Raw genomic sequence first — 18,758 nt, 5'->3', positions numbered from 1 at the left:
ACAGATCCATCACGCTTAGCTAAAGCTAGATGGACTAATACTGAGATCTGTTTTAGTTTAGTTTCATTTATTTGACATTATGAGAGGAGAGACATCACACACATCTATAAATGTCAAGATCCAAGACTTATTTCCATTGTGGAGGTAAATTGTGTGTGTGTGTGTGTGTGTGTGTGTGTGTGTGTGTGTTCAGGTGACTAAGCAACCAACAAATCAATAAAATAAACAGAACTGCAACATGTTTGATTCCTCAAAACAGAGAAACAAGAATGAATGTGAATTTTGTTTAGAAATTCAACTCATATTTCAAATGGTTCGCGCGTTTTCTGTGTAATATCATGTTTTGTCTAACATTTGGATACACCAGTTCATAAAAGATCAATACTAGTTTATAAATAACGTATAAATCATGCTCACAGCCAATATCTCAGCTCAAACACCCACTCATCAAATAATCACCATGTGTGTTTTTAGTTCCAGCAGGATATCGGTTCAGATTTAACACACAGACAGCTTTTGTCCTCGGTGTGTGTGTGTCTGGGTGTGTCTCTCCTCTGGCACCGTTACCCAGATCAGCCCAGGCAGCCGGGCTGGAGATAAGCACCTGTCTGGCAGTCATATACACAGTGACCTTTGCCTTTTGTTGCCAGGGTTACCTGTGTCTGCCCTACATGGCCCTGCAGCAGCATCACCTACTGTCAGACGTGACGGTGCGCGGCTTCGTTGCCGGGGCGACCAACATCCTCTTCCGCCAGCAGAGGCACCTCAGTGATGCTGTTGTTGATGTAAGTCCTAAAATATTTCATTTTAATGGGAAATGTAGATATTGTGGGCTTGAATTTAACCTTAAAGTCTAATTTTTAAGTTAAATACTGTATATGTGTTTTGTGTAGGTGGAAGAAGCTATTGTCCACATTCAGGACCCCGAGCTCCGGAAGATCCTGAGCCTGACAACGGCGGACCTGCGTTTCGCCGACTACCTGGTCAAACACGTGACGGAGAACCGCGATGACGTTTTCCTGGACGGGACGGGCTGGGAGGGCGGAGACGAGTGGATCAGAGCCCAGTTCACCCTCTACATCCACTCCTTACTGTCCTCTGCATTACAGCAAGGTAGGAAGACTCAGACTCATTGTGTCACTCTTTCCTTCCCTCTCACTTCTTCATTAAGGGATTATTTTACTTAACTGCCCATTAACAGGTTAGTTTAATCCAGAGTATCTGCAGGCTATAAACACAACTGCAATAAGTCTTTAAATACATTTGATCTAAACTGAAGTGTTAAATTGTTTTAAGTACAGTCTCATTTTACATTATAATGTACTCTTAATAAATCCAAAATGGCTTGGCTTCAAGTCATGCAAAAGACCATACATATAAAGTACATATACAATGTTTTACTTCAACTGCTGAGACCACGGTGCCTTCGGTCATTACGGTCCTACTCTCTGGATTTCTCTACCACATGAACTAAGGTCTGCTACAACAGGGTCTCCTTTTAAAAGCAAACTAAAAACAAATCTTTTTTTTCGCAAACTTTTAGTTAAGTTTAAAGTGTGTGGTTAACAGGTACATTTCTTATCATAGAATCAGTATTTTTTATCATTATTATTATTATTCCCTTTTTAATAATAACGATAATACCTACTTATCTTATTCCGTTTTTATTGTAATACCTTTTTATCTTGTTTTTATCTTATCCATATATGTAATACCTCCTTATCTTATATGTTTTTGTCATTCATGATTTTTGCCGATTTTTCATGCTTGCTTTTTATTTTGAAGCACATTGAGTCTACGCCTGTCTTATGAAATGTGCTATATACATTGACTTGACTTGATTTTCCAAAGCATTAATAGAGAGTTTCCCCTCGGGGATCAATAAAGTATTTCTGATTTTAGATTGAGGTCCCATCTTCCAGCTGCTAACTGATTTCTATGATTTTCACTACGATTTGAAAGTCAACTTTTTTAAGATACATAATCTATCACAGTAAACATTTAAACGCCTTTATTGTTTGCCAAATTACATGGTCTCACATTGTAAAGCAGTTGAAAACACGGCCTGTTTTGAGCACTCAAGAAAGATCCAATATCTGAGATATGACCTTTTTATTAATAAAACAACCCTTTACTTACTGAAACAACATGATTAACTCACATAGCCAGTATACCTAAAACAAAAACTCACAAAACAGAAAACAAACATAATATAGAAAAAAAAAATAAATAAATAAACAAATTAAATTAAAACAGACAGTAAGTGATAACATAATGTTTTGGTACACACCATTTTCTCTTGTATCATTTGCATTCCCTTGCTTATTGGCAATTATACCTTCTAAGATAAATTAGTGCTTGTCTTGTTAAGAGGTTCTTACTGTACATAAAAACATTTATTAAAAATATTGTGTCCTGATATGTCTGAATGTTTTCAGTCCAACAAACTGAAAAAAGCACAACATCCGTGTTTTTGCATTTAATCAGATTTGTAAGATGTAGCTTATGAATGTAAAGTGTATCGCTTCTTTAGATGTCAGAGTGATGCTCCTCAAAAAGCTTGACAATGACCATTAAATAAAGTTGACTAAATGTTGTTAACTATTTAAGCAAGTTTTAAGATTCTGCGAGCTGTTCCGTAGTACTGATTAAAGCATGTACATGTTATACAGGAACTCATTAAAATGAAGTGAAACCAGTGGTTGCTTGGAAGGTGGGGGCTACAGTCGAACAGTGCATCCAAAGACTGAAGTAGGAATCCAAAAGACTCAAAAGAGGCAGAAGAAACTCGACCTTGCTCTGCTCACTATACAGAGCAAAGTAGGAAATCAAATCTAAAAAGTCAAAGTGTCCCTGTTGTAAATGGGCTAAAACATTCTTTAACAATTCATTTGCTGGTTTCCTGTTTCTTACCCTTCTCATGTAAAGTTACGCTACGTTTTTGGCTTTGTTTCATAATGTTTTAATCAGTTTTGAATTTATTAGAGCAAGCATTAGAAAATGTATGAGGCTGAGTCCTTGCCACAGCGGCACAGACTCTCTCTCTCCCACATTTCCTGTCTCTCTATAGCTGTTCCTATCAAATAAAGGCAAAAAGCCCCAAAAAATAATCTTTAAAAATCTCTAAATATGCAGCTTACTCACTTCTTCATTCAAGTTATGATGAGTTGATTCTATATTAATATTAGTATAGTTCTATTTTCTGCTAAAGAGCTTGTCACCTTCTGAGGCATTACTATTTATGATCGCAGCTGTAATCATTGCGTCATGCATACACACAGTGATCATCACACATAATTAACTTTGTAGAGAAAATGACAAAGTGTAAATCCAGTAATGCTGCTAACCACGTTCACCGACTCCTCGCTTCTATTTTCTTGTGTCGTCTCCGTTCAGATAACGAGAGGCTGCTGGCTGATTACGGCGCGCCTTTCGTCGCAGCCTGGAAGATCACCCACAACTTCCGGGTGTGGTACGGCAACAAGCACCCCGCCATGGCCGCCATCACCCCGGGGTAAGTGGGCAGGAGAGACACTGATCTCTGAAAGACTACAAGCCAGAGTGAATGAGTCACCAGAGTCACCAGACACTTGCTTTTATTTTAATAGAAACTCTTAATGATGCTTGTTACAAGATGTCGGCCTCAGACTCGACTCATGAATCTGATGACAAGATCAAAAAATACTTGCAACTCCACTTTGACACCAATGATTTATGACTTTAGCCTTTAGACCTGGAATGACTTGATGTCCTCCCCAAGCCCAAAGATGAAAAATTGTTATTGTAAAGTAAAGTGTGCAGCAAATCGACTCTACATTTTCTTGACAACAGACATCACACAAGCGAAAGTTTGTCCGTGCAAACAGACAACCAATTCATTTCTCTGGCTATCACATTCAAATGTAAAGATTCTGCTGCGGTTATAAATATATAAAATAAATAAATAAAACAGACGTCGGCAGGCAAAACATGCAGCGCAGAAATGACAAATGATTGTACTTGTGTCACAAGAAAAACATACCAAGGCGCAACTGATCGACTGCTTTTAAATGTTTGTTTGAAAGTAGTAAATACATATTTTAAAAGCATTCATTGTTTGTGTAAATTTTCTATACTAACTGTTACTGACTTGCAAGACAACGACTTTGTCCCACCTCTGGTTGTCACTGGTGGAAGTGGTTTGTACACTTTAAATTGACCTGTAATTGTACTTCGACCCTGGAAGGTGTAGCCACAGCCTCATCTCGTGCGCAGCAGGTGAAGTTCGATTGAACAGTTAGAGTTAAAACAATATTTGCCTTTTTCGCTGGTTAAGAGCACTAACAAACAAAAATGTAAACTGTGGATAACTTGGATTTAGACCTTAATCATCCAGACCAGTGTGTATGTGTGCAGGATTTCTGTACATTAAGAGTACAGAAAACAAATATGATGAATTTTAGGTTTTTAAAAGTGTATACATTTGCTCATAATCTGGACAAGTAAGAATTTTCATTTCCCAAATTGTGATATTTGTTTTACTTGTTATTTGTTATAATCTTCCTACTTCAAAAGGAAAATCTGTTGGAAACTTATTGAGTGACCTCTGCGTTTGTTCTCTGCTGTAGACATCCGTTCCAGGGCCAGTACAGTGTTGCTGACGTGAAACTACGACTCTCACAGTGAGTATTCTTTCATTCCTCTGCTGTTTTTGCACTCATCCTTTCATGTACATTACAATACATGCAGCTTTATTATTCACTGTAGTGACATCTGTCTTTTATTACACCTCAGCAGCGTAAAATACTGCTTTAAGTCACAGAATATAACAGCATGTAGGACACGAATAACAGACAAGAGGGACACCGGCGCAGTGCAGCAGCAGAGCTGTGACCTATTTAATTTTCTTTCAAAGTTCATTGTATCAGGTGATTTGCTGTAGCTCAGTTTATATGGCTCACTGAAACATGCATGTTGCTGCCCTCTTGTGGTGACAAGATGATATTCCAGTAAACATGAGTAAAGACGTGACATTGGACATGTTCAGCAGTAAAACAGGATGTGGCTTTCTTTTTATTTCAGTGTCCTACTCCTTTTAAAAAGACAATGTAAAAAGTGGTAAATGCAGTGATTTTCAACCATACATTTCAACTATCTTCAGTCATTTAAGAACATTTTACCCAACTTTTGCTCAGTGTTTGCTGTCAGACACCTGACTGTGCTTTTACTTTGAAGGAGCTGGCAGTGAACAGCCTCAGTGTGTCTGGATCTGAGACGCCTGATTTTTATTCATTTCTGTTTTGATTTTGGACGGAGATATGTGGATATGCCTTTTCAGATTTTGCCAGTTAAACCACTCTGATATCTTGTGCAACCCTTAAACATCTGTTAAAATGTCAATAATATTGTTTAAAATTACGTTCTGTTGCACAAAGTATTGATTCAAGAGCAAGAATTAAGCTCTGTAAGAGCACAAATTAGTTTTCGTCCTTCTCTTGACGCTGATTAGGCTCCATACATCCTGAAAAATTAAAGGATCACTCACAAAATAAAAGACTGGAGGAGAATCTAAACTGGGAAAAACTTGAAGGATAGATTTGTGGGCTGAATTTAGCAATAAATTCTTAACATGTAAGCGGCCTGATCTTAGTTTAGTTTAGTTTAGTTTCCTCAGTGGTGTTCTTGGAAGTCTGTAGTTATTAGCAAGAAAAAAACATAAATAAGTAAAGAAAAAAGAATAAAAAATTGATTTGTCAGTTAAATAGTTTTTTAAATCTGTAAAAGTTGATACTTTACTGCTGCTGTCTTCTCTTTTTAGACCACTAATGATTAAATTTCCAAAAGTTGTCATGCTCAGTACACTCTACACCCAGCTATGAATACTTTATGAATGCTGTATGTTACAGAGAGCAGCAGGCAGTGTGTTACTTCATGCTGTGTTTGGGGGGGGGGGGTCTCATATCGGCTGAAGTCATTAATTATGAGCGAGTTTCATTCTCAAAAACGGAGCTGAACGGAGACTTCTTCAACTTCAGCTCCGGTTTCATTCCAGGAGAGTGTAGATGAAAGGTGACTCCGACCACAGCTGGAGCGCCGCTTCTAGTGTTACGCGTCAGATAAATGCCTCCACCACACACACACACACACACACACACACACACACACAGTTGAGTGTGTCTCCATCCCTAACTTAGCTTTATAGTGAGAACACGGGCAGATCTGCAGGGCTGCGATACTCGGGGCTCTCACTTTACCACTTTGGTGGGTGTTTGGTGACATGGCCGCTGTAAACTGTGTCGTAAATCCTCAGTAAACAAACACAGACAAACAAACTGTAGAGGAAGCTTAAAGTGGGTTCAATTTGGTTCGTCTATGGAAAAATTCTGTGGTAAAATATTCTGATGAAAAGCCAAAAAGTGAGCCAGATGAGATGAAAAAGAACAAAAAGATCTAAATGAAAAGAAATTAGTTCAGAATACATGTTTAGAAGTTGTTAAAATAAACCATTTCTGCACTAATGCTGATGTAACCAAAGATGCAAGCTGTGACATTTTTTATCTCCGTTGAAGTTTGGCACATTTACAATGAAACAATTCTGTTACATTTCAATTTACAATTTACAAAAAATGACATTATCAAGCTGCAATTCAATTAACTGTTTAATGTTGCTCAGACTGTTTTTCAGTAATATAATAATTTGTCAAAATGTGATAAAAATGAGCCACTGAATGAGTTGAACTGTATATATAACCTTTATTTAATCAGGTAACTCCCACTCAGATTGAGACCTGAATACATGTAAAAAAACAAACAAAAAAAAAACAAGATACTGAAGAACAGTTATATACATTGCAATATTAAAAAATGATGCAAAGCTGAACATGTATTCAAATAATAAATAAATTGTATAAATAAGTCAAAATAGACATTGCTCATTTAAAATGAGGACATTAAAAAACATAATTAAGCGATAACCTTATATAACATTTAGAACCTAAACAATAGTAATGCAATACTTAATGTAAATTCATATTATCAGGAAAGAGATAAATTGATACATTATTGGTCTAGTGATGTTACTGATTTAAGCAGCACTTTATTACTGTATGTTAAGTAGTTTCAATGCATTCTTTATGCATTTAGAAATACTTTTCCATAATTTAGTCACTAACTAATCATGATGAAAACATCTAGCAAAATTCTCAAGATGGTAATTTAACACATAACTAATAATAATAAATAAGGAGGGAAAGAAGGCACCTCTCACAGGTTTGCTATGTGCAAAAAAAAGCAAAAAACACAATTTTATTCATGAATATGCACCATGTAAGAACAATATTGGCTAAAAAGTTCTTAAAACTATATTTTGACTGAGGGCCCTTCTACAACTCACAGCTTTAAGATGAGGTAACAATGCAGGGCTTGTCCTGCGACCTTCACCATATCAGCTGAAAGAAAATTCATCATCTCAGCTGTTTTGAAGCAAAAATGCCACAAATTCACTGCCTCCACATTCTCAAATGTAAAATGCTTTGTCGTGATTCTCTGTCTTATCAGAGGATTTGAAAAGTGGTGACCGGGTCAGAGCTGAGGGCGAAGGAGCGTGGCTCGGGGGTGGGAGGCAGGCAGGAAGTTTGGCACTCAGCCATTGGAGCTTCTCAGGAATAAACGCGTCTCATTTCCTGCCTCCGCTTTGTGTCAGAGCAGGGCTCTAAAACAGGAGGGGATTCAGCCGGTCTGTGTGTGTGTGTGTGTGTGTGTGTGTGTGTGTGTGTGCTCGCGCCTGTGAGGTTTTCCTACATGTGTTCGCTAAGCGGAGACGTGAGGGCACTGCGGCAGATAAACAGCTCCGTCTCCATTGCGACCTTGAACATCAGAGACGAGTGTTTATTGACTGTCAGGAGCTTCGAGCCTCGCAGACTCGCATCTCTGACGGACGTTAACATCCTCCTCACCCAGGCAAAAAAAACTGAAGACGATTATTAAAACCACCAACACTAAATCAATAATAAAGATATACATATATGGATAAATGTAAATATTGTATTTTATTTGATTCCTCTGCATTTTCCGAGATTCTTAGTAGACATACTGTACATGTGCAAAACAGGTTCAGCTTTCAATTTAAAAGAAGACCATGAAATTCTGCTAATGGGACAGCTGTATCACGTAATACAATAAAAGGATAATTAATAAGCCAGTTCCACAACTATATCTATAGTAAATATAACATTGTTCTGATATCTAGCATTGCTTCTATAAGCTGTTCTTGGCTGATATTGATCACATGCTGATACATAAATGCACCCGTTCGGTCCGCCTGTCCTTGATGTAGTTTGAATCATTTATTTTGTTTGTTGCCAACATTTGACTTATTGCGATATATAAATATACAGTATATTGTTGTCACAAAACATTTTTATTAATGTCTTGACATTAACTTCAGCCAGCCGTATTGCAGAGCCCAAACAAATCTTTATTACAGTTTAGCATGGACTCTGTGCTTAATGTTGTGTCTCTAAATAAACCATTGAGCTGTAAACTTTCATAACCAGATGAATTCAAATAAGCTTTATTAGCATGAATGTTAAAGTTACACTATTGCCGAACTAAATTGCATATTATTGAATAATACACAAGAAAACAAATACACTTTAAACAGTACAATCCATTATACACAAAACAATTCAACACAGTAGACCGAACGAGGAGACTCAGACTATTTTCCAGCTTTTCCCAAAATGTGGGGAAGTTTTATATATTTGAGGGCTGTTTAGACGTCTCCTATTTGCTATAATCGCCACTGAAAAAGTGTTTTTTAGTGCAGCTAATATATAATTAACCTGGATTTTTGAGCCTGATTTTGATATTAGATTTTAAAATATATGATTTAAACTATATATCGAATGTACATTTTTTTCCCTTCTTTTTTTTTTTACATAAACACCCAACATAAACACATTTCTTAAAAGGTTCCCTTAAATTTGGTCATTAAAGAATTGCAACTATGTATTGAGTGGGACATTGTATAGTTAAAAACTTGTCGAAAACAGCAGATATAACAGTAAATTAAAGTTGATATTAAAGTTGAGATGAGAGAAAAGTGTACAGAAATAAGTTATATTAACTTTGCTTTAATTTTTATCCACAACACCTTATTTGTTAAGTGTTATTTATAGTTTGTTCCCATGTTAAAATTGAATTTTGTGTCTTTTGTTTTGGTTTTATTCTTTTTGTGTGTTAATTGCAGGTTGTTTATGGCAACAAAACCAAAATCAAAAGTCAAATATATAAAAATGCAGCTTTATAAAGCTTAAAAACTGTAATAAACCATACTGAACTATAATTAACATTAAACTAAAGCCTTCACTATAAACATGATAGGAGTTTTTTTTAAATTCATTTATTTTTTTGCTCTCTGATGGATAAACTAAGCTACAAGCTAATGACGACGTATCAGTCGGGCGCTACTGTTGAGTTCACTTTCTGGTCCCTCACTAAGCTCTGCCCCCTCCACTGAGATTTGATGGATGTTTGCAATGTTTTGTTTTGTGTCCATCAGTCTTGAGTCTGACCCCAAAGCGTTGCCTTGTTGCCTCTCATCAGTCAGGGACAGCAGAATGTTTTCTTGCATCAGTGAACATGGAGCTGTTTTCCTGGAACTTGAGGCTGGACGACGGGGGGGGGGACTGGGGACTGGGGTTAGTGGGACAGACGGTTACTGGTCTGAAGAATCCCACTTGTCAGGGTGCTGGTTGACAAAGTAAGAGGAAAGCTGAGTTCATCCACTCTGCTCAGCTCATCACTCTTTGTCCCACTGCTGCTGCCCCGCCACCTCCCCTCTATTTATACTCCCCCGGAAAAAAAATTAAAAACGCTGCCCTACGCATGACTTCCTTGTGAATGCAACACAGCCGACCCTTTTCATGTGTCCCCGCCATCAGTGTTGGACAAAGAGCAGCCAGTGGCAGAGATGTTCTCAGAAAACAGAGTCATGTGACGGGCTGCACGGCTGCAGGCAGACACTCACTGTTAGAGGATCTTTCTTTATTGTCAGCGTACCACGCTAGGCCACATAAGGAGCTGTTTATTTGGGTCAGCCAGCGAGATGGAGAGTGTCCGCTGGGCTCGTCTCTGAGCTAACAGTGTACACAGCAGCTCAGGGGAAATACTGCTTTCTGTTACCATGAGATTGTTGGAAGCTTTTCTGAGGCTGGGTGGTATCTGAAAAAAGTTTAAATGTGATCATTTTACCACAGTGTTTCCATTATTCCATCCAAATTTCCCCTCAACAGCTTCAGCGTTACAAACATTTTTTCCATGCTAGAGTATGTCACACTTACTGTATATTGAGCAAGACATTTAATCCTGATTCTAGATGTCTTTTGCATTATTTTATACACATTTTCCCTGTAATTGAGATATATTTGGACGCTTTGAGATCTTGAGTAGAAGTTAAAGGCTGATTCTGGAAATGTTTGTTGAAAAAGACAAGTAAAATCAATAAAATAATAAATAAATGAGTAAAAAGTATAAAAGTATATAAAAATACAAAAACGTTATATAAGATAATATAAAACATAAGAAATCCAAAACCATATCAGTATAACAACAGCTAACATTAATGAAAGGCTTTTTTAATATAAAATAAGTTTGAAGAAGTGAATTATAAGATGTTACTCAGGCAAGAAGATCCACTTTTGAGGTATATTGAATTATTCATTATGGAAGAGTTTGCATCATAATTGGAAAATCAGTATTTTGTGTATTTTTTAACAAATCAAAATGTTTTGTAAACAGCTGATTTAGTTGTTTGCTTGAGTTAATCTCTGTATCTAAAGATCTGTCAATCCATTAGGGAGTGATAGCAGGCCATGGTTTGATTTTTATACTAGTTTTTAGTGTTTTATTTTTAATTTTTTAAATGGATTACACCATTTATTTCCATGTGTTTAAAGGTACTTTGTGGAATTTGTGACCACTAGTAGCGCTTTGGAATAATGTTCTTTTGAGCGGGTCCCCATTTTGTTTGTGTCTTGTTAACACGACCAAGGCACATGCACACAACACAGTCAACACATTATTCCACTGATCGACAGTTGGTGGTGGTAACAGGCTAAGAAATGTAGCAATGCGCCAGCCATCGAAGGCAGGGAAGAAGAAGACTGCAAGCAAGCAAACAATGGCTGTAAACAATGCAGGTTTCAAAATATTCAGATGTTCAGATTTACAAATGTTTTAAGGAAGGAAATGCATTCAACACATTTGTTACATCTTCAGAATATATACGGTGCGGTGCGTCTTGGTGAGAAACACAAAAAACAACTTTGTTGACAAGAAAAGTCCACAGGGTGCCTTTAACCACTGCTGTCTGCATGATGACATTGTAACGCTGAAGCCACAAACACGACTTAAGTTATGTTTGACCATTGCAGACCTCTCTTTGTGATTCTGAAGAAACATTCTTAGTGTGTGAGGAGTTTTTATATATTTCAAATTATGAGAAATGAGTGATGAAAACCAGAAAATTGTAATATCTGGACACTTGGTTAATGTCATCAATACTATTGAGCGGCATTTAAAGCCCCTTCTTCTTAAAGCCACTATGTGTAGACTTTGTAAATGTCAGTGGCAGTATCAAAAAAGACATTACACACACAAATGACACTAATGTTCGCAAACAAAATGAATGGCTTCAGAATAAATACAAAATATTAGATGCAATAGAATATAAAATTCTACACCTATTGGCTTTAAACTGAGTGACAAATGCACTAAGCCTCTCAGCACTGCTGGGAATGCACAGCAGCGGGTCGCTTACTTTGAAAATAAGGACAAAAGGAAGTTGGCACAGCGAGGGGAAAGATTCCTGGTGGATGTGCAGCCGTGGAGCTGGATTATCGATCCTAGCAACAAGCGCCTAGCAACCGCAGCTTGTTTGGTGGATCCACTCGGTGTCCCATGAGTGACAGCGCCGCGGGACGTCCGCCTGACTCCGAAACGCCACTGAGCCGGCGAGTCGGGGTGCCAGTTCACGCTCCGCCGGGCTCGTTGTGCACAGAGTGGTGTCATGTTGATGCTGTAGTCAGATAAACACTATATCTGTCTGTGGTGTGTAGGAATGAGAGCAGTTACGCCGGCAAGACACACACACACACACACACACACACACACACACACACACACACACACGCACGTCTCAGTTTCTCTTTGGTTTTAGGTTTCATACACAGACTTTAAGGTCTCCTTTAGATTAAATCTGAATCTAGGATCTGACAGTTGATTCTATTCACTTCTGTCACTGAATAATTAGGAAGGAGACAGCGTCATGTTAAAGCTGAAATCTGCAGTCTTTACTTTCTTTTCTTCCTTCAGTTGCAAAGCCTTCTGGACCAATATTTACTCTTGTCTTTGAGTGATTTCTGTCTTCCTTCTGGCGTCTGTGCTGCCTCAGATAGATGCTGCGTATTTTTTATGTCCAGTGCAGACGATTGCGCTGGAAAGTGTCTTCAATGTAAAATCTTTATTTATTCATTATTTAAATGTCCCTTATTTGTATAATCTCTTATTTGATTTTGTTACATTGTTTCTTTTTGTTTTTAATGATTCTACATAAAAAAATGTTTTCTGTCTATTGTAATGCACATTGTATTGCATGTGTTTGTAAAGAAATGCCCTAAATAAATACGTTTAAAAATAGTAATAATACAAATACAACTACTCCTAATAAAAATAATATTCAGATAATGCAAAATCCATCATCAACAAAATGTGTTTTCCACCACCCATGTAACACTCTTGACAAAAATGGCAAGCTGTATATGTCTTAAAGGAATAGTTTGGGAAAATACACTAATTTGCTTTCTTTATGAGAGTTAGATGAGAAGATCAACACCACTCTCATATCTGTGCATTAATAACAGAACTGGAGCCAGGAGACACTTAGCCTAGCTTAGCATAAAGACTGGAAGCAGGGGGAAACAGCTAGACTGTCTCTGTCCAAAGGTAACAAAATCCACCTACCAACACCTCTAAAGCTCACTAATTAACATGTTGTATCTTATTTAATCCGTACATGAACAGAAATGTGAAACAATTATGTGGTTTCAGAGGAAGGTACATGCTTTAGAGGTGTTGGTAGGTGGATTTTTAAACTTTGGACAGAGCCAGGCTAGCTGTCCCCCCCCAACTTCCTACTTCCGTCTTTATGTTAAGCTAGGCTAATTGTCTCTTGGCTCTAGCTCCATACTGAACACACAGACATGAGAGCGGTATCCATATTCTCATCATTCTCAAAGAGAAGATTGAGTGTAGTTCCCCAAATGTCGCACATTTTCTTTAACATGTAACACAACATTCGACCATGTAGATGACATGTCACATTATTTTAAGCAAAATAATTGATGGATTTTAGCTTAAAAGGTCCCATGAAATGATGTCAGTACTTGAACCTTAATGTGATATAATTCCTGTTGAAACATGTTCATAAGACAGTGAGGGCTCAATCTTAATTGTAAAAGAATGGGATGTCCGTTATGGAGAGAAAGGCGCTTCAAGATAAAGTTACCACGGAAGAGGCAAAAGTGGTTTCCATATCATTGGATCTTGGTCACATTTTAAAATGTTTCCCCATCACCACTTAAACTCACTATGTTTGCTCTCTGTTGTGATTATCAAAGGCAGCTGCAGTGTAGTAAAATTCACAGTGACAGGGTTTATTTTCAGATGAAATAACTGGCTCATTAGAGGGTGTGAAGGCACAGAGTGGCAGCTGCTGACACGTATCCACTTCGTCTTTTTTAACAACGCTGCTGTTTGCCCAGATGATGCAGGAGCGAGATTCCTGCTGAATGTCAAGTCAGTGGGGATCCATGTGAAAGGTTGTGTGTTGGACTCGCACCAGGCTGCTGTTCAGATAGCCACGCGGGGCTGCATTTAGCCGTGCATTTGTTGTGAAACGTAGCCTGCTCGTTTCCGCTCTCGGTTCTGATCATTAGATACGGCACCTGTGACTGCTGCTCAGCCTCTGCTGTTACATAATCCCCTCTAACAGGTTGGCGCAACATTTAGCAATGGCACTTTTGTGTAGTTTGTTTCCTGGAAAGGAGGAAGAATTCCTACGATGGGATTCACGGAGTGCATGCATACGTGATTTGTGAACCTTTTGTTCTCCCCCTCTTCTTCATGTCCACTGCAGCTCGGTGCAGAACAGCGAGAGAGGGAAGAAGATCGGTAACGCCATGATCACCACCAGTCGCAGTGTGGTCCAGACGGGGAAGGTAGTGGGTAAGAAAGCTCAGAAATCAACCCCAAAGTTTAACCAAAATAAGATATACTCACTCTCAGGCAGTCTGATGATGCTGTTATTTAGGGCATTACCCTAAATAACAGCATTAACAGTACATTTCCTCTCATCAAGTCAACTAGGACTGCAACTATCAATTATTTTCATCGTTTATTATTTTTTTTAAATGGATTGATTAATCATTTTGTTTATAGAATAATAATAATGAAAATGCCAATCAAATGTTTCCAGAGCCCGGCAAATGTTTGGTAATTTTGTTTGTACATTTGCTTAAATGATTATCAAAGTTGATCAATTTTCTGTTGATTAGTTAATCGATTAATTGACTTACTTGTTTCACCACTAACGTCCATGATCCCTAAATTGATTGGTCTCATCGAGACCTGTTTTTGTATTATACTTTCCCTTGCTGTGTGACATGATTTATCAGCGTCAGACTCTTTGAATCAAAATCGGAAAAAAATGTTCATTTAAATCAGAAACTTTCTGATTCAAGAAGTAAATAAAAAAACATTCTGGACACATTTTGGTTGATCAGTAAGACAGAAATTGTAAAACAGACATTTATTTGTAAATGTTTGGAAGTACCTGCTTTGTAACAGATGTCTCACTGTTCTCCACCTCTGCTCTCAGGTCAGTCGGTTGGCGGAGCGTTGACCAGCGCCAAGTCGGCCATGTCTTCCTGGTTTTCCACACTGGCCCAGCCTGCAGCTGTAACCCCCCCGGCCTGTCCAGAGCCCGCCACAGAGGTCAAACCCTGAAACCAAACCCACCAGTCCTCTTACTCTGTCTCCTCATCCTCTGGTCTTCTGGCTGCTGTGAAGCCTGAGGGTCAGCGGAGTGAGAGCTGCTTTTATGAAAGATGTGAGCAGAAATGGTCATCTTCAGAACCAACGAGTTTTAACTCTTTAAAAAAAAAAACCCCGACAGTCTCATCCCTGTTTGGTGGCCACTCTGGACAGGAAGGCAGCACTGCCGTTATACTAACTGTACAGTCCATATCCACTGTGAGGCAGAGGCTGCCAGCGTTATTGATCAAAACCCAGAAATTTCAGCAGGCTGCAATGCGTCTGACCGCCTGTCTGTCACTGCTGCAGTTTGTATTGCTGGATGCTTTCCTGTGAGACACTAAAGATGCTGTCGTTGGGTTTTGCGGTGTTCACTCTTTGCTGCATATTTCTAGAGTTTGTCTATATAGCCGACTATTTTGCTGAGAAATTACGTTTTAAAAAAAAAAAATCTGTCACGTGATTTGACAGAACAGCATGAGCTGTGGCACCTTGAAGATTTTAAGAGTTTAGATTTTAAGTTCAGTCTGGCTCATGTTCGGTGACGCCTCTGTAGTGACATTGTAGTTGTCCTGGTAACAGCACGAACTCCTCTGTGAGATGTAATTGCGTAAATTAATGTTGAGGCTGCAACTAACAATTATTTTTCATTATCGATTAATTCGTCGATTATTTTTAAGATTATTTGTTTGTATAGGTCCATCACAGTCCGAGGTGACATCGGTGGAGCCCCGAAACTGACAAAATGTAGTAAACGATGAAGTCAAAAATATAATAGAATATATCAATAAAAGATATTGTTAGCCAAATAACAAATAACATGAAAACGTCATACTTTTCCTTTAACCTCCAGTCAGTCTGTTAAAAATAAAGCAAACGTTTTTTGTTTTTTTCTCGTAACAGTAGCTGAAGCCTTTTAGCTGGCAAGAAAACGCTAACAAACTTAGCTAGCTAATGCTACTTAGAAGTTTTTTTGTTTACTTTGTTGGACATTTACAAAATTTTAAGGATGAAACCGTAAACTCCAAGATTTACTTAAAGATAATATGTCTGTGAACTTCCAAGTAGTGTTAGCTAGCTAACTTTTTTAGCGTTAGCTTGCTAAAATGCTTTATATTTCTTTTTACACTTTAATTTAACAGTATAACTTATTGATATCCAGTTATATTTTGGACTTGTCTGATAACCTTTTATTACATTGTATCAGTTTCTGGGCCCCAAAGAAGTCTGCAAATGACTTGTTTTCTCCGACCAACAGCCCAACTCCCCTAAAACATTACATTTAAGATGATATAAAATAGATAAAAGCAGCAAACTCTCACATTTTGTGAATCAGGAAACCATTAATGTTTGGCATTTTTCTTGATAAATGACTTAAATCATTAATCCATTCCCAACTGTTCAATTTGGCTAATCATTTCAGCTCTAGACTTCATTACATTTCCTGTTTAACAGGTTTCTTCCGCTCTCAAGCATCTGTGACAAATGCAGAACACTACAACATCATGAAAATCTGAATGCTGTTACTGCAATAACCACAATGTTATTACATAAATCCTTGTGTACCCAATGCCTGATTTTGTGCCCTGATGAACGTGATGAAAACCTCCCTTAACTTTGAAGGAACCTGCACCCAGCTGTGTTATTAACTCTCACCCAGGCCTTTTTGTACTTTGCTGTCAGAATATATATATATTGGGAGAACTATATTTAGCAAATCTGAAGGTAGTTTAAAGTCAGATATCTTATTTATTTGTTGTGTATAAACTTGTAATCTCATAAATATCCATGTTTTGTCATGACGACACTGGAACAAGTCCTAATCTGTGGACCACTGTGTGTATTTGTACAAAGCAGCCATTATATTCTATTTATGTGAATCTTTATCTTGTATAACTGTAATTTCCAGGTGCTTACAGGATCGTTTCCCTCCATGCTACAAATATTCCACAACAGTTGGATTAAAAGTGGTCCAGTGAGCATGCTCTGTCCAGTCCAGTTTTACAGCTGTAAAGAGTGTCATCCTCCTGTCTTTAAATCTCTTTTAATATTTGGGTTTTATTTTTTTGTTCTTCGTGCTTTTAAACCTTCTTTGGCCATCGACTCATTTCTGGAATTTTCTTTTGATTTCTGGATTAAATATAAGAAAATAGCTGTTGAAAGCAGCTTTTTGGTTCTTTTTTTAATCCTCCGATGATATATTTTCATTTTATATTTAAATGATATGAATGTATTGTGAACTAAAATTCACAGAGTATTTTCTTGACAGATGCTTTTAATGTATTTGAGAAGAAAGTGATACTATACTATATTGCCGTATTAAAAAATCATTAAAATACACAGCAGACTGTTATTTTTAGTGGACTGTAATATTGGAACAATTCTTTACTTTTATCCCTGTGGGTTTGTGTCTGGGTACAAATGTAGGTCAGCCAAACAAAGTGGTGGCGATTGTAGGCTCTTCTCATTTCTCTGTTTTGTGCCACCTCGTCTCCTCTCTCCTCCATCCTCCTGCCCGTGACCTGGAAATCAATCTCAGTGCGCCATCCTGAAGAACATCTCAATTCCTAAAATGCAGAGTAGAGTAGAGAGGAGGCTTGCCGGAGGAGCTATGAGCGAGGAGGCACAGGTGTATCCTTTGCAACAACCTTGACGTACAAAAGAGGCAGGACAATGGACAGATGATACAGCTGTGCCACGCATCATATTTAGCTGACGTCGCTTTAAAATGTCTGCTCCGAAGCAAGGATGTCTCATTTTGTTGAATGCCCGTTGACTCCTCTCTCCTCGTCTCTTCCTTGCCTCCTCTGCTCGCATCTCAGGTGGGAGGGACTGTGTGTGTGTGAATGAATGAGTGTTTGTAGAGGGCTTTGTTGTTGTGGTGGTGGTGGTGGTTGCAGCACGTGGCCGGACAAAAACGCACCCATGTGCTGTCCGACAACAATTCGGCAGCATCACAGGGACACGTGAACCCTGCGACCTCAGGCCCGAGGCAAGCAAACAATTCACACCCAGTGATCCTAACTGACAGAGCGAGGGTTGTTTTCATCATTAAGCCATATACTGATTTTAATTTCTTTTTATTAATCATTTAAACGAACAAAAGGTTTTGCAGAAAAACATGCTTATATTTCTCAAAGTAAAGTATTGTTTTTGGTAAAGGAGAAACTCTCTGAAGGCACAATTATTCTGCATGTGGTTGTTGAGTTTCCATCTTCTCCATCATTTAAGGAAATTTTAGATTTATCATTCCAAAATAGGCCTGCAACTATTGATTATTTTCATTGAAAAATCAAATTTTTCTTCGGTTTTATCTTTTATATGTCACCTCACCGCAGATACAAAATATTTAAAAATAGCAAACTTTGTCCAGTAATAATAAAAGTTATAAACATGAATTCTGCAACTTTAAAAATCAACTGGTAACTGCTGTTCAGGTAAAACAAACAAGTCCAACTTCCTAAACTGAACCTGTCAGTAATGGCTGTTAGCTCATTTAAGTTCGTCTCATTGTGGTTTAATGACGTTACCAAAATCTATTTGCAACTGGAAACCCCTTTTAACTGTGAGATATGAATTATTTTAGCGCTACAGACGTTACGTATTTAGTGTTGGAAAAACCATGCTGGTAAATTTCGGCTCAGCAGTTATTTGTAAATTAATAACCACTGTGGATTTTTTTTTTG

At 37.9% G+C, this 18,758-nt stretch overlaps 1 protein-coding gene across 2 annotated transcripts in view; it reads left to right on the top strand.

The window, feature by feature from the left end:
* avl9 (AVL9 homolog (S. cerevisiase)) overlaps positions 1-17,412 on the top strand; it is a 31,888-nt gene extending 14,476 nt beyond the window's left edge. For both annotated transcript variants that reach the window (XM_044175842.1, XM_044175843.1), the window contains exons 11-16: positions 651-785; positions 894-1,113; positions 3,397-3,514; positions 4,608-4,661; positions 14,177-14,265; positions 14,918-17,412. In XM_044175842.1, the coding sequence (XP_044031777.1) occupies positions 651-785; positions 894-1,113; positions 3,397-3,514; positions 4,608-4,661; positions 14,177-14,265; positions 14,918-15,045 (744 nt within the window). In that variant the 3' untranslated portion in view covers positions 15,046-17,412. The remainder of the gene's footprint in view (positions 1-650; positions 786-893; positions 1,114-3,396; positions 3,515-4,607; positions 4,662-14,176; positions 14,266-14,917) is intronic.
* Positions 17,413-18,758: the final 1,346 nt, after the last annotated feature.

Source organism: Siniperca chuatsi, linkage group LG19 (genome assembly GCF_020085105.1).
Source record: "Siniperca chuatsi isolate FFG_IHB_CAS linkage group LG19, ASM2008510v1, whole genome shotgun sequence".
NCBI lineage: Eukaryota > Metazoa > Chordata > Actinopteri > Centrarchiformes > Sinipercidae > Siniperca > Siniperca chuatsi.
Note: the sequence above shows the minus strand (reverse complement) of the source record. Positions and strands in the feature narration are given on the sequence as shown.